The sequence below is a fragment of the Temnothorax americanus genome, unplaced genomic scaffold, assembly GCF_048541705.1.
Source record: "Temnothorax americanus isolate GAGA-0224 unplaced genomic scaffold, ASM4854170v1 Scaffold105, whole genome shotgun sequence".
NCBI classification, from domain to species: domain Eukaryota; kingdom Metazoa; phylum Arthropoda; class Insecta; order Hymenoptera; family Formicidae; genus Temnothorax; species Temnothorax americanus.
The window spans coordinates 296341-309827 of NW_027509237.1; the positions used below are offsets into that span (position 1 = coordinate 296341).

General features: G+C 37.5%; 1 protein-coding gene across 11 annotated transcripts in view; it reads right to left on the bottom strand.

Annotated features, from left to right (window-relative positions):
* The window catches only part of Syp (synaptotagmin binding cytoplasmic RNA interacting protein), a 33845-nt gene extending 22650 nt beyond the window's left edge, over positions 1-11195 (bottom strand). For 2 of the 11 annotated variants that reach the window (XM_077417610.1, XM_077417566.1), the window contains exons 1-5: positions 10294-11191; positions 7149-7525; positions 6715-6822; positions 5789-5965; positions 501-636 (exon numbers count right to left, since the gene is read on the bottom strand). In XM_077417610.1, coding sequence (XP_077273736.1) covers positions 501-636; positions 5789-5965; positions 6715-6822; positions 7149-7523 — 796 coding nt within the window. In that variant the 5' untranslated portion in view covers positions 7524-7525; positions 10294-11191. Of the gene's footprint in view, positions 1-500; positions 637-1509; positions 1646-5788; positions 5966-6714; positions 6823-7148; positions 7526-8002; positions 8027-8968; positions 9127-10293 lie in introns of those variants that run through there. The other 9 variants (XM_077417595.1, XM_077417638.1, XM_077417619.1 and 6 more) reach the window with 9 other exon arrangements.
* Positions 11196-13487: the final 2292 nt, after the last annotated feature.

Genomic DNA, 13487 nt, shown 5'->3' on the forward strand with positions numbered 1-13487 from the left:
TGTGTGTGTGTGTGTGTGCGTGTGTGTGTGTGCGTGCATGTGTGTGTGTGTGTGTGTTTGTGCGCGTGCGCGCGCGCGCGCGCGCGCGTCAAATAAATTAGCAGTATAAACTCGATTGGTTGTAGGACACATTTACGATTATCTATATATTGCAACTGTGCATGTTTTACAAACAAAGTTATTAAAAATGAAAATGAAGGAATTATATGGTGAGAAGAGTTCACATTTGGCTTATAAATAAATTGTTCAGCGTTACCAAATATTAACGATATTTTCAAAAATCAATAATAAAAATTTTGTTTATTTGAGTACCAATTCACAAGGTTTTTGTTTCACATTTATGCAAGAGGGCTGGATTTAACCCACCTGGCACCTCTGTTATCGACTAAAGAAAAACACCTGATTCGTTATAAGATGATATTAAATTTTTATCCCATCATCTCTCCTAGAGAACTTCCATTGGTTACTGCTTGCTGATTTAAGGACAATTGTCAACTTACGTGCGTGCTTTGTAAACTCTTCGAACAAGTCATCTCGGTCTCGATTCTTTGGAATATTTCCCACAAACAAGCGGTGATTGTTATAAGATACGGTAACACCAATCTTTTTCCCTTTCCGAATCTCATAATCATTCAGCTGTAAGAATAATGTGGAAGGAGCGTGCCAATTAAGCTTGCCATTTATGATTTCACCTGCTTATTGGCTGTCTGAACATGGGATTTCATGAAGTGTCCTTTGAGGAAAAGGGCGATTTGAGGGTGCGAGGAAGGGGGAGGATGAAGAGATTTTATATAAAAGGACCAAAAGCGTTATTCGAAGGATCACGGGCATTTGATAGTTTGAGAGGATCGATATCATACAGGGTGGGTGGGAGTGCCTGTCCGTTTGTTAGCGAGCCAAACGCCCCAGCGGTCCACGCAAATCTCCCATACCCCCAAAGCTTAGACTTAGTAATGAATCACGTTTGCATATTGCAAAATTGCAATGGTGCTAGACAGCATATATTTTTCTAACAGTGTATAAAAAAATTCTTAATCTAAAAGTAGTATCGTACAGCTTCCACATTTTCTCTTTCCATTTCCTCGCTTCTTTTTTACCATTCCAAAAAAAGAAGACGAAGAAGATATCAATAATAAAGATTGATGAATTGATCAGTTGCGATAAATTCGAGGACGGGAAGATTAAGAGGATGGATAAGATAATCGCATGTATAGAGTAGGAAGCAGATAAACTTATAAGTCAACCTAAATATGTGAGGAAAAGAAGACTTGGACCAGAGAGGTGTTACTGTTCACTAATAAACCGAGAGGCAAGGAGACTGACCAGAACTAAAGGTTCCATAAGGTATATTCGCAGATCACAGGATCAATGTGATCCTTGAATGCTCCATAGTTCCATACCATCTACAACCACTACTTAAAAGCTAGCACTCTTAAGTTATACAATACAGGTAGACAGGTAGGTAATAGGTAGGTATAGGTAGGTACACACGCCTCGAATTCACTTTACCTGTTAATTTACCAAATTCCTCCAAGATCTCCTCTTTGCCTTTTGACTTTGGTATGTTCCCCACAAAAAGTCGTAGATTAGGAACGCTAATGTTTACTTTCAGACTCTTGCCGGGTTTTATTTCGTGATTATCGAGCTGTGGGATGCAGAAAACAGACACATGCCTAATTTTGTTCCAATGAGGCAGTTTTGTAGTTTTTAAAATAATTACAGCAGATAAAACGGAATTTGGGAAAAATTTTCTTAATATGCAATTTAATATAAATATTAATTATTAACAACGTAGCGTGGGTTCACGAAAGCGAGAAAGTGGCATGCGCTTTGTCACTCGAGTCTTCACAATATAGGAAACCGGCGTTTCACGTATCATGAACTCCTGCAAACAAATTTTAAGCCTACCAATTTTCAGAATTTTGTTACAAAAATTGTCACTGTCCAATGAGAATCAACCAATTAGATAAATATACCCCTAACCAATTAGACCACACAATCATCATGATTTTCGGAAAGATTCTCCACTCCCAATTTTGCCCACTGAGCAAAGAGGAGAGCTGGAAAAGAAACTCATCCATAGGACATAATTAATATATATTTCTCAGTGTTATTAAATATGTAGGATCAGTTGGATATAATTGCGTATTTAAACACGAATAAATGGTCAGGGACATATACATATAAAACATATATTATGTGGATTGTTCCTGCGTATGTGTGTATGCGTATGTGTGTATGCGTGTATAAAAAAATTATATATATATATATATATATATATATATATATATATATATTATATGTATACATATGTTTCCATCTCACATATAAAATATCCTACCTAACTCAATCATTTTAAATGTCTTTATTTTGTAATAATAGATTAAACTCTAATATTGTTTTAAATAATAAGAAAAAATTGAAGCCATAAAGTTTGACAGTTTCAAGGAGCACGTAATGTAATGGCAATACTTTTGTTGTGCAACAAAACATGAAGGAGATCTCAAGAACAATTCTTTTTTTTTAAATATAAAAATATATTATATAAATATATTATAGATTCTATAAAAATATATGATTTTTCTTACATAACATAATATAAATCCTCTCTCTCTCATTCTACATATAAAAGTATTAAGAGATAATAATTTATAAAATTAATATTTTTCGAGTTTCGAAATTAACAATTATATTTTATGCCAAATTATGTCACAGCAAAGTATTAAATATTTCATAAACTATTAATTTTTTAAATCTTATCTTAATACTTTTATATACAGAATAACTAGAAGATTTACATGTAAAAGTCATATAGTTCAATTTATAAAAAAAAAAAATAAAGTTGCCCTTAAAATCTCTTTCATGCCTCCATATAACATATAATTATCATCATGTGTCTCTCAAAACTATAAAACAATAGCTACGTTCCGATATTCACTGCCCCAGTGCTGAAAAATCTATAATTTGCATCACGTACACTATAGATTTTCAGTACTGAATATTGAAACACAGCCTATGTAACTTCAAAAACATTTTTTCCTATTAGTTAGAGTAACAAAGATATTTAAAATGCTCAAGTTAAATGCTAGATTTTCCTATATGCACCACATATACATACACACACATGTGCCCTCCATCTCTCCTCCCCTTTCTCTTTTCTTTTTCTTCTCCGCCTCCTTATCTCTCTTTTCTCTCTTCCTCCTCTCTTTCTCCCCCCTTCCTTTCTCCCTCTCCCTTCTATTTTCGTCCTCATACACACAACGAGTATGTATGTATATGTGTAAAACTTTTTTTTTAATTGTTATACAATTTTTAAAAATATATAAATTTAAAAAATTATAAAAATGTATGGACTTGATAAAATAATAACATGTCTGCTTTAAATCTACTGGGAAACAAAGAAATATGAAATAGATAATACAGAACAAGCCACATAAGAATATAGTAACACTCATCCGAAATGTTAGACAAAGAAAACATAATATGTAGACGTGCGTGTGTATGTGTGTGTGTGTGTGTAACACACACACACATACACACAGAATAAGGAAAAAAAGGTCGATACCTCTGAATAACTCGGAAAATAAAAGTTTTATAAAAAAATGTTTCAGACAAAAGTTGTAGGGTTTAAAAAAAGACCTATTTAATGACTATTAGTTTGACCTTAGGTAGAGTCGTTAAGGAGGATCCTGGAGTGACGGCCGAACTCTGACGGGGTCGATAATTTTGACCGTTTTCTATGTTACCGGCCTAATCTGTCCTTATCCAACGAGATATCTGTCCTTGTCAGATTGCAACGCCATGTACACTGCGTGTGATGGATAAAATCTGCGATCAATGAAAATCTTTCTTATTAGGCTTTTAATCTTAGTTTCAATAATTCAACGTTGTTCTTTGATCTAGTCCGATTAGTGGGGTACTTTCGATTTGTACACGTAAGTTATATAATTCGTATATTAAACAAAAGTTTCCATTAAGTGACAGCTCTAGGTACAAAAGATCCAGCACCAAGTATCAAATATAATTTTTTCAATTCTTTAAGTTTTTAGTCTTCAATTTGCCACTCCATTCATCACTTCTGTACGTACTTTAAACGTGTTAATGGGATTTCAAATCTGTAAAGCCAATTCGAAGAAAATCGGACACCTATAAATATCGATCATTGCCGTCGCTCCAGGATCCCATTAAGGGGATCCTATAGTGAAGGCCGAACTTTCTCGATGTCGATAATGTCAACACTTTTAATTCCGTTGTAATTATATTACCGGCCTATATCTGCTCTTGTCTAACGAAATGCATCTGTCCTTGTCCGAATGCTGCGCCATCTCTCGCTATACACAATACTGCTGGTCTGGTGTCATCACGTTCACGTAATCGTACTTTCCAAATAACTTTTTTATTTGGAGTCTCAGCCTAATTCTACAAACGCGGTATGATATTCCTTGATTTCTACTGAATGGACCTGCAGCCTCATTTTGTAACATCAAGTTGTAGAATTTTTATACAAAGCAAATATTGTTAAAAGTGGAATTTTTTTTACTGCTTTATTTACTTATTTTTTTACAAAATCGGTAGTCGTCCACAGAGTAGAGCACATACTTTAATTCTATGCAAAATTTTTTCAAATCCATAAAGCCAATAAAAAGTTAGGTGGAAAGTACAATTGTCGATATTACAGACGACTTTAGGATCCCATAAGACTCAAGTCAGGGTCACTTTAAATTTTTTAAATTAGACCCCCTAATTTTTTTTGCATATTCTTGTAGCCCTTGTTTAAACGTTTTCCAAACACTATAATAAAGCTTTTTGCTCTCTTTTGTTAAGAATTTCCTGAGATATTTCAAAGTTTGTAACAATATTTTTAATATAAAGTATGAAATATCTCGTAAAGTTCACTTTTCGATTAATTTACCTTGATACTTTTATACATAAACTAATAAAAGAAATTGAATAATAATATTAATTTTTACGTTTACAATTTTGCAAAATTAAATATATCTACAAAATAAATTTTTTTTCTTTTTTACAAAAATCGGTTCTTTTCATTATTTCATGTATAAAAGTCAAGGTAAAGTCACCAAAAAGTGAATACTTTAAAAGATATTTCATACTTTATATTAAAAATATTGTGACAAACTTTAAAATATCTCAAGAAATTCTTAACGAGAGCGCTTTATTATAATGTTTTGAAAAAAAAGGGCTACACACTCGACAAAGGGCTACAAGAATATGCAATGAAAAATAGGGGGTCCAATTTAAAAAATTCGTGACCCTGACTTGACCTTAATGACTCCACTTAAAGTCAAACTAACAGTCAGTTAATACAGTCAGTAAATAGATGTTTTTAAACCCTACAACTTTTGTCTAAAACATTTTTTTATAAAACTTATATTTTCCGAGTTATTCAGGAAGGTATCGACCTTTTTTCCCCACCCCATATATATTCAATGTATCTTCATCATCAATATAATTATAACTCTATAGTTATAACTCATATTGAAATACAGGCTATTTAAAAAAAAATTAAACATGAAAGATTGCAAAGAAATTAAACTTCTGTATTAATTTATAAACATTTCGAAAGTGCGTTATGTTGGTAGCAATAACAATTTTGTAACATTTCTAAAAATTTTGAAAATAAAAAAAATAAAAACCAAATCGGCTAAGTGTGTGTGACAATACGTTAATAACTAGGACAAGAAAGAAAAAAAATAATTTTATATATTGTACGAAATATACACAAATAATAATGTTATGTGAGAAGATTTGAGGAAAAATATTAACATACCTCTCGAACAGCTTGCTGCGCAGCTTCCCTGTTAGTAAACGTGATAAATGCGTATCCTCTATTGGAACCTGACATGGGATCCATCATCAGTCTCAAGTCCCAAATTTTTCCACATTTCTCGAATAATGGAATTAATTCGTCTTCATACATGTCTTTTGGGATTTTGCCACAAAATACCTTTTTATAAAAACATTTGACATAATAAGTTTAAAAAATTAAAAAAAACAACTTATATGAAAATACACAACATATTTCCTTTGATGATTAATGCTATATACGTAATAAGTTTCTTGATAAAAAAGCAAACTAAGAATATATATAAAGCACATAATACTCTTTTTTTATTATTTTAGAAAATTTATATATAAAAAAAATTTAAAAATAGAAATATACAGCATATATTATATACATATCCTATTCGTACATACATACATACATATATTTATTTATTTATTATATGTATGCATGTACATTAAAGTGGTCCTTATTTACTAAAAAAAAAAAAAAAAAAAATTTTTTATTTGTTTTGCGGCACCCCCCAAAATGTTTTTAATTCATAAAAAAATAATCTCTGCCAAAAGTTCAGCTTGATCGGATAACGGAAACCCGTGTCCCCGGATTTTTAAACATTTGAGTTCTCTTGTATTAAACTGTTTATTCCATCAACATTGGTTTTTAAAGCGTATTTTCCACAAAAATCGGCCTAAAACACTTTTCTTTTTTTAACATGTGTGTCTTGCTTTTCTGCATCGTTTGTATGATCGAGCTAAGCTTTGACAGAGATTATTTTTTTGCGAATTGGAAACATTCTGGGGGATGCCGCAAAATAAATTTAAAAGTAAAGAAATAAGGGCCACCCCCTAATGTACATGTGTGTATGTATGTATGTATATATGTATACAATTTATTAAGCAAATCAAATTTACCTCACAACCAGTCCCAGGAGTAGGACCCTCCCAATTTGGTGGAGGGCCACCATATTTTCTTTGCCCAGTAGTTACATCCAAAGGGTATCCCGTTCTTTCCAGAATCAACTAAAATATAATAATGATTTATATTATTATAAAATAGCATTTATATATATCTAAGCAGATTAAAACTAACTTTAGAAAAATTCACATATAACAAACGTATACAAAGAATATAAATTAACATATATAAACTGACTATTACTACGTTTACGCGAGCTTTATTTCTGTAGTAACTTACAATAATTCCTTCGCGTAAACGAGATTTTCCTTCGCGTAAACGGGATTTTGTAGTAACTTGCAATAATTTACTCCGCGTAAACGGGTGAATTATCGTAAGTTACTATAGAAGTAACGCTCGCGTAAACGTAGTATATGTATCGTCAAATTACCTTGATTTTATCTTCATCTGGGGCTTTGGGTGTCGTACTGGTGCCCGTACCTTGACCAGCACGACTCTTCTGTCGGTATGTCTTCATTACTCCACAAAGGTATGCCGATTTGTTAGATACATGTTCCAGATTAGATTCCAGAAATTGTGTAAGCACGTTTAGCGCACCATCAACCGGAAATTCCTTCAAGGCATCAAGAGCCCTTTCATCCAGATCGATATGAGCCAATTTCCCCGTCTTATAAATTTCATCCAATTTAGCAGCTACTTTCTCATCTAGTCCATATTGCATGAGTTTGTTAAAATCTTCTGTCCGTTCCACATTTTCCATTTCTTGTTTTTCTTCCATTTTTATCTCTCCATTTCCTTCTGCCATAGCTGAAAAATAATACTTATGTTAATCAACAATTTATCTTTCACTATGTTAAATTCATAATGAATTACACTTGGTTACATAATATTTATTGCAAAATGATATTTATAGATTTTTTTAAGTTAAGTTAATTGAACTTTTTTTATTCTTTTCTTAAGGAAATACCTATATAAAATAAAGAATTAAATAATACAATTATGCTTAATAGACAAATTCAAACACATAGCACATGTGTACACAATAATATAAATTATTTTATAATATACTTTTTATAATAATACGTGATATTAACCAAAATCTTTTTTTTCTCTGAGATGTAAAACGAAAGAATGAAATACGCTCCAATAGATACAATTTCAAATTAAGAATTAAAACTGTATAACAAGTAAATAAAAATAATCATTGCCAACAAACTGTAAACATAACAGAGAAAGAGCACTATTAATTACAAAATATATAATTTACAGCTTAATGTAACTCACATATCACTATTTCGAGCAAACCTAATTGTCAATCAAACTTCAATTATTCTCACTCTTCTAAGAAACACACTTGTATGTAAAAATTCATTTCTAATGAAAAAGCGCGTTTTCTCGAAACGATAGAAAGTTGAGAGAAAAATCACTGGCAGAAGAGCGAGTGCGTGAAAGAAAAATCACAAATCCGTCCGTTTGTTGCAATTGCGTACTCGGCAATGCATCGGGTAATGCATACGTGTAAAACAAGACTGTAAAAGAAGACTGGAAAGAGAAGATAACAGAGAACGTCGGAGTGTACAAATCGGAGCGAGAATCGTCCGAGACCCTCCCTGACGCACCAAACTCGAAAATAAAGTAACTAAAAATATCGGTCAAGCGACCAAACATTGCATTTTTGTCTCGTTTGACACAAAAAATGGGAAAAATGGAGACGAGGAAAATTTGCACAACGTTGTATGTACGTTTGATGACACTCGCCGTTCGGTGTACCGATTAGGCAGCGAACGATCAAGCGCGATCGGTTGGCACAGATGGCAATGGTAACGGCAACAGCGCGGCAACAGTGCGGCGCTGCAAGGGGCGGAACGAAACGGCAGGGAGCGGAGCGGAACGGAGCACGGAGCAGCGCACTCGCTGTTGTAGCAAAGAATTCACGCGGCAAAAATCATTGCGGTGATATTCCTCTATGCTCTATCTTCTCCAACGCTGCCATTATCCTCGCGGCGGGACTCGCGCTTTTATCACGAGCTAGCTCGCCGGCCGGCGAAATACAACCGCGCTCCGTACAACGGCGGCGGCGACGGCTATGATATACGATGCACTTATATGCACTCCAGACATATGCACTTCGCAACGCGTTTATTTTATATTTTTCACTCGCGTTCGCGGAATCGTAACGGTAAACGGCGTTGTGGCTTGATGCCGGAAAATTGGCCGTGCCGATAATGTAAATCGAACAGCGATCGTTACCTTGCAAAATAAACGAACGGGCTCCTCCACGCGAGGAAATGGCGACAGACGTCAACGTGATTGCGGACTACGGGGTTCACAAAACGACGCGCAAAGATACGCTCGAACCCAGCGACACGACGTTGGCCATTTTCTCACCGCGGCCGCGCTCGTGCGAATTCTGATTGGCGCCCGTGAAACGGCTCGGCGAAAAAAAAGTCGACCGCACCGCGCATCAAATCGGAGTATGCGCACAGAACACGCTCGAGAACTCTTGCTCATCGCACGCGCGCGCGCGCGCGCACACACACAACAAACACACACACACACACACGCGCGCGCGCACACGTATGCAACGAATTACACGAAATGGGATATTCAGTGACTTGCAAACATACGACGAAATTAGTTCTCAAAATCGAAAACGCGGTAGATCGCGTTTGGTCTGAATGCGAATTTTGCTAGGTTTGCTGCTCGCGACGCAAGAGATATACGTGTTTACGACAAAGGTTACGTACAACGAGATATATGCATACCTACAGCAAAATTAACCTCGTAAAATCTGAAAATCATGAAACATGACGAACATATTCACCTGCCAACGCGGCGAATGTCGCCACACTACACTTGCTATCGCTTTCGCGCGCGCGCGAACGCTTTTGCATTCCGCGAACACACCTTATATTTACGAACGGACTCGCGCGAAACGTGAATATTCGCAAAAGATTGTGATTTGACAATATATATTTACACATGTTTTAGCAAGTACGAAGTCGTTTAAGTCGTTTTATCCCATTTCATCCGATTTCATCCCATATCGTATGCTTCTCATCGCGACGGTGTCCGTTACCGACACGAATCCGCCAAGCGCATCGCATGAGCCTTCGACCACAGAGAAGCCATAACGGCCGCACGAAAATGTCGCTCACGCGGTGCATCCGTGTGACTGCACTCGGATTCGTTAAGCGATCCGCATTCCGCAAGCTCTCAAATAATGCGACGCACAATTCGGAGCCATTCGAGTGTCAATTACATTTTTCCTTTCGCACTTCAGGACGAAATTAAAAATGAGTAGTCCGTGGAGTGGACAAAAGGAAATGTGATAATCGAAGACGAAGAAAAATTCCTCCAAACAATATGTTATTTCTTTTCTTGCGGCTATTATAACTCTGCATACATTGAATTATTACGTAAGAAAAACGAATGCATTTGTTAAAATGCATTCTCCGATTATCTCGTGCGGTCGAAACAAAGCGACGGCTACCAAAGAGAAACAGAGATAGAACGAAGGGAAGAAAGAGACGGAGAACGGAGCGATGTACTCATGATAAAAGATGCATGTGTACCTGTGCCGAATTTGTGCTCCTCACACTGGTATCAATTTAGCAAATTCGTTGCTTTGGCGATGAAGAAATATCAGTTGCAACGGCAACACAGGAAAAGTCAGAATCTTCCACCGAATGTCGTAAAACTCATAATTAATTGGCACGTCACAGTTTTTTCGCGAAGAGCGTATTCCGTACTTCAGGTTGACGACGGCGACGGCAGCGGCAACGCCGGCGACGACGGCGGTAGCGGCGGCGGCAGCGAAGGCGACAACGGCGGAGGCGACAGCGGCGTCGACGGCGGTGATGGCAGCAGTGGTATCGGCGGCGGTGGCGGCGGCGGTGAAGGTGATAGGTGATGGAGGCGGTAGCGGCGGCGGCAACAACAGCGGCGGTGATGGCGATTTGACGTCTTTGACGACGATGACGGCGGTAACGGTGGTGGAGGCGACGGCTGTGGTTGCACTCGCGGTTATATTCACGCCGTAATTGCACTGAGCGATGTGCGAATGCAGCGCGCGAGGGGGTGAAGGAGGATCAGCAACGAAAGAAATGCCCGTTTTATCGCGTACAACCGGTGCGCGTTGTTTCAAACGATTAAATTTAATTTCGTGTAGGCACTTATGTGTAAGATCAAAACAAAAACCGAAACAGACACACAAATTCCGTAGATTATTTTATTGGCGACAGCGGTGGCGGTGGCGATGATGACGGCGACGATGGTACTGACGACGATGATGATGATGATAGTAGTGGTGGTAGTGATGGTGGTGGTGGTGATAATAGTGGTGGTGGTGATGGTGGTGGTGGTGATGATGATTATGATGAGAACGACGAGACAATGGTGAGTGGAGTTTAAGGCCCGGGCGCAGCGTTTTGATATATCGTGTAGTGCCTACATAGCCGTGATGCATAAATTGGACTGTCTCGCTGAAAGAGCGATGCAATGGTGCGAGCTCCACAAAACTGAAACCAGTTTGCTCGCGCCTTGCCACCAGAGTCGCATCTCAGTCCAATCCGATTCAACCGCTTACCTCTCTTCGCGGTATACGCGGACCCCGCCTTACTCAGGACTGTCGTAAGGAACTCAGGTTGCCCCAAGTACATCATTTGGCACTCTAATGAGAATAACCTCGAGTTTCAACATTTTCATCTTTTATTATAAAGATATGTGTGCTATACATTAGAATCTAAACTACATTTTCTACATTCGAATTTATCTCTCATGTGCTATATGCACAATCGTTAATTAACGTAGTTAATTGAATATTATAGCTTTTTTGTAGCTCAAATTTTGCTGTAATAATTAATAAACTAAGTTGTGATAAGTTAACCTTTTTTACGACACTGTAATGTGTGAAAAAACTAGAAAATATTATTCTACGAAACTTGTTCATGCGATACGTTACAAGAACATAAAACTCAATGAAATATGAAAATTTAATAAATCTCGCAAGACAAGAACGTATCTGTTGTGCATGGCGAGGCAATATCGAGAAATTTTTTATTTCATAAAGTAAAAGTTTAAAAAAAAAACTGCAACAAATCAAAAGGAGAAACCAAAAGAAGCAACCACAAATGCCTCGCTCTTTCTTTCTCATTCTCTCCCCTTTCTTGCCTTTTCCTCTCTCTCTTTCTAATAGCACTTTCATGTGCTGAATTATGGACATGCATGCCTACGAATGATGTGTGTCTGTGGCCTCGACATGTCTCCGCACGTCTCGCCGAAAGAAAACGGTCAGCGATCTCAACGAGCGCAATGGACGAGATCTATCGAAAATGTTACGGCCCTGCGTGCTAACCGTAAGCCACCCATCTGGTCGGAGCATGCACCCGCGTCCCTCCGACCTCCGATGGCATAGCGTGGCGCGGCGCGACGGCAACGAAGGTGCAAGTGAGAGCGAAAATACGTCGGCTGCCTGACTCGCTAGCTCGTTCTCGCCTTGCAGAAACCTGTTCGGCTCAGAACTTTTCTACTTTCTTGACGATTATTTTTATCTGCTGAGAATCGCACGCAGCAGGCAGGCAGACAGGCAGGCGGGCAAGCAGGCAGGCGGACAGACAGGCTAGCCGGCCGGCCGGCCCGGCCGGCCGTGTGTCATACCACGCCGCATTACGTTGCGTTGCACGTTGCACTGCGCCGCGCCGCGCCGGCTCTGCCGGAAGCGGGCCATCCTAAAAACTATCAACGGTTGGACGAACCGGCAAGCCGCATTCTCGCCACAAAAATTTAATTCTCCTCAAGTATCGTTGTCGCGTATGCTGTTCACTGTACGCCTTCCCTTCCCCATTTCTCATTTTATTTTATTCTTTCTGTCCCTTCCCCCCTCTCTCCCTCTTTCTCTCTCTCTACCCCCTTCCTCCCCCCTCTCTCACTCTTTGTCTTTTTTCCACATTCCTTCTCTCACGTCGTCGTCTTTGTTTCTATATTCCCTCACTATCTTTGTTTCTTCCTTTCTCGTTTTCTCTTTCGAGAATACCCGATTCCTCACGTTACCTTTATCGCACCAATCGACCGTCTGCGCCGTGCACTTTTTTGCACAGTCTTCGCATACCATAGTCGTGGGAGGTTAACATTTAAGCGACGCGCTGGTGAAAATTCTATTCGCATTTTTGAAGATTTATATCGCGCGGATCTATTTTTTTGTATTTCAGTGCGCCAGGCGTGTTGTTTGACATCAAAAAGTTATGAAACATAGAACTTTGCCGTAATTTGACATCACGAACATGATAATTGTTTATACGTTTATACATAATTATATTTACTCGAGAATCAGTGAGTGTGCGATTAAATCAGTTTCTCGGAGAAAATAATTATTTGGGCATACATTATAAGTAGAATTGAGTTTTTCACTCACGTGAAAAATGTTATATTTCAAAAACTGACATATATTATAATATCACGGGTTTAATCAGATCCTTGAAAAGCAAAACTTGGAATTTTTTGTTCTCTTCAGATAAACACGTTTCTTTTATCTCTTGCAAATATTTGCTGCATTCGGACGTTTCGAGCAAGATCTCTTTTTTTCTCCATATATTGTTTTATAGCCATATATTGCTCCATATATTGTACATTGTATATATATATATATATATATATATATATATATATATATATATAGTTTATTAACTTTAGCATAACAGCCAGAAAGTGGACTTGGTTTACAATCATTTCCCTATTCATTCACACACACACTCCTCCTCATGCTCCTACA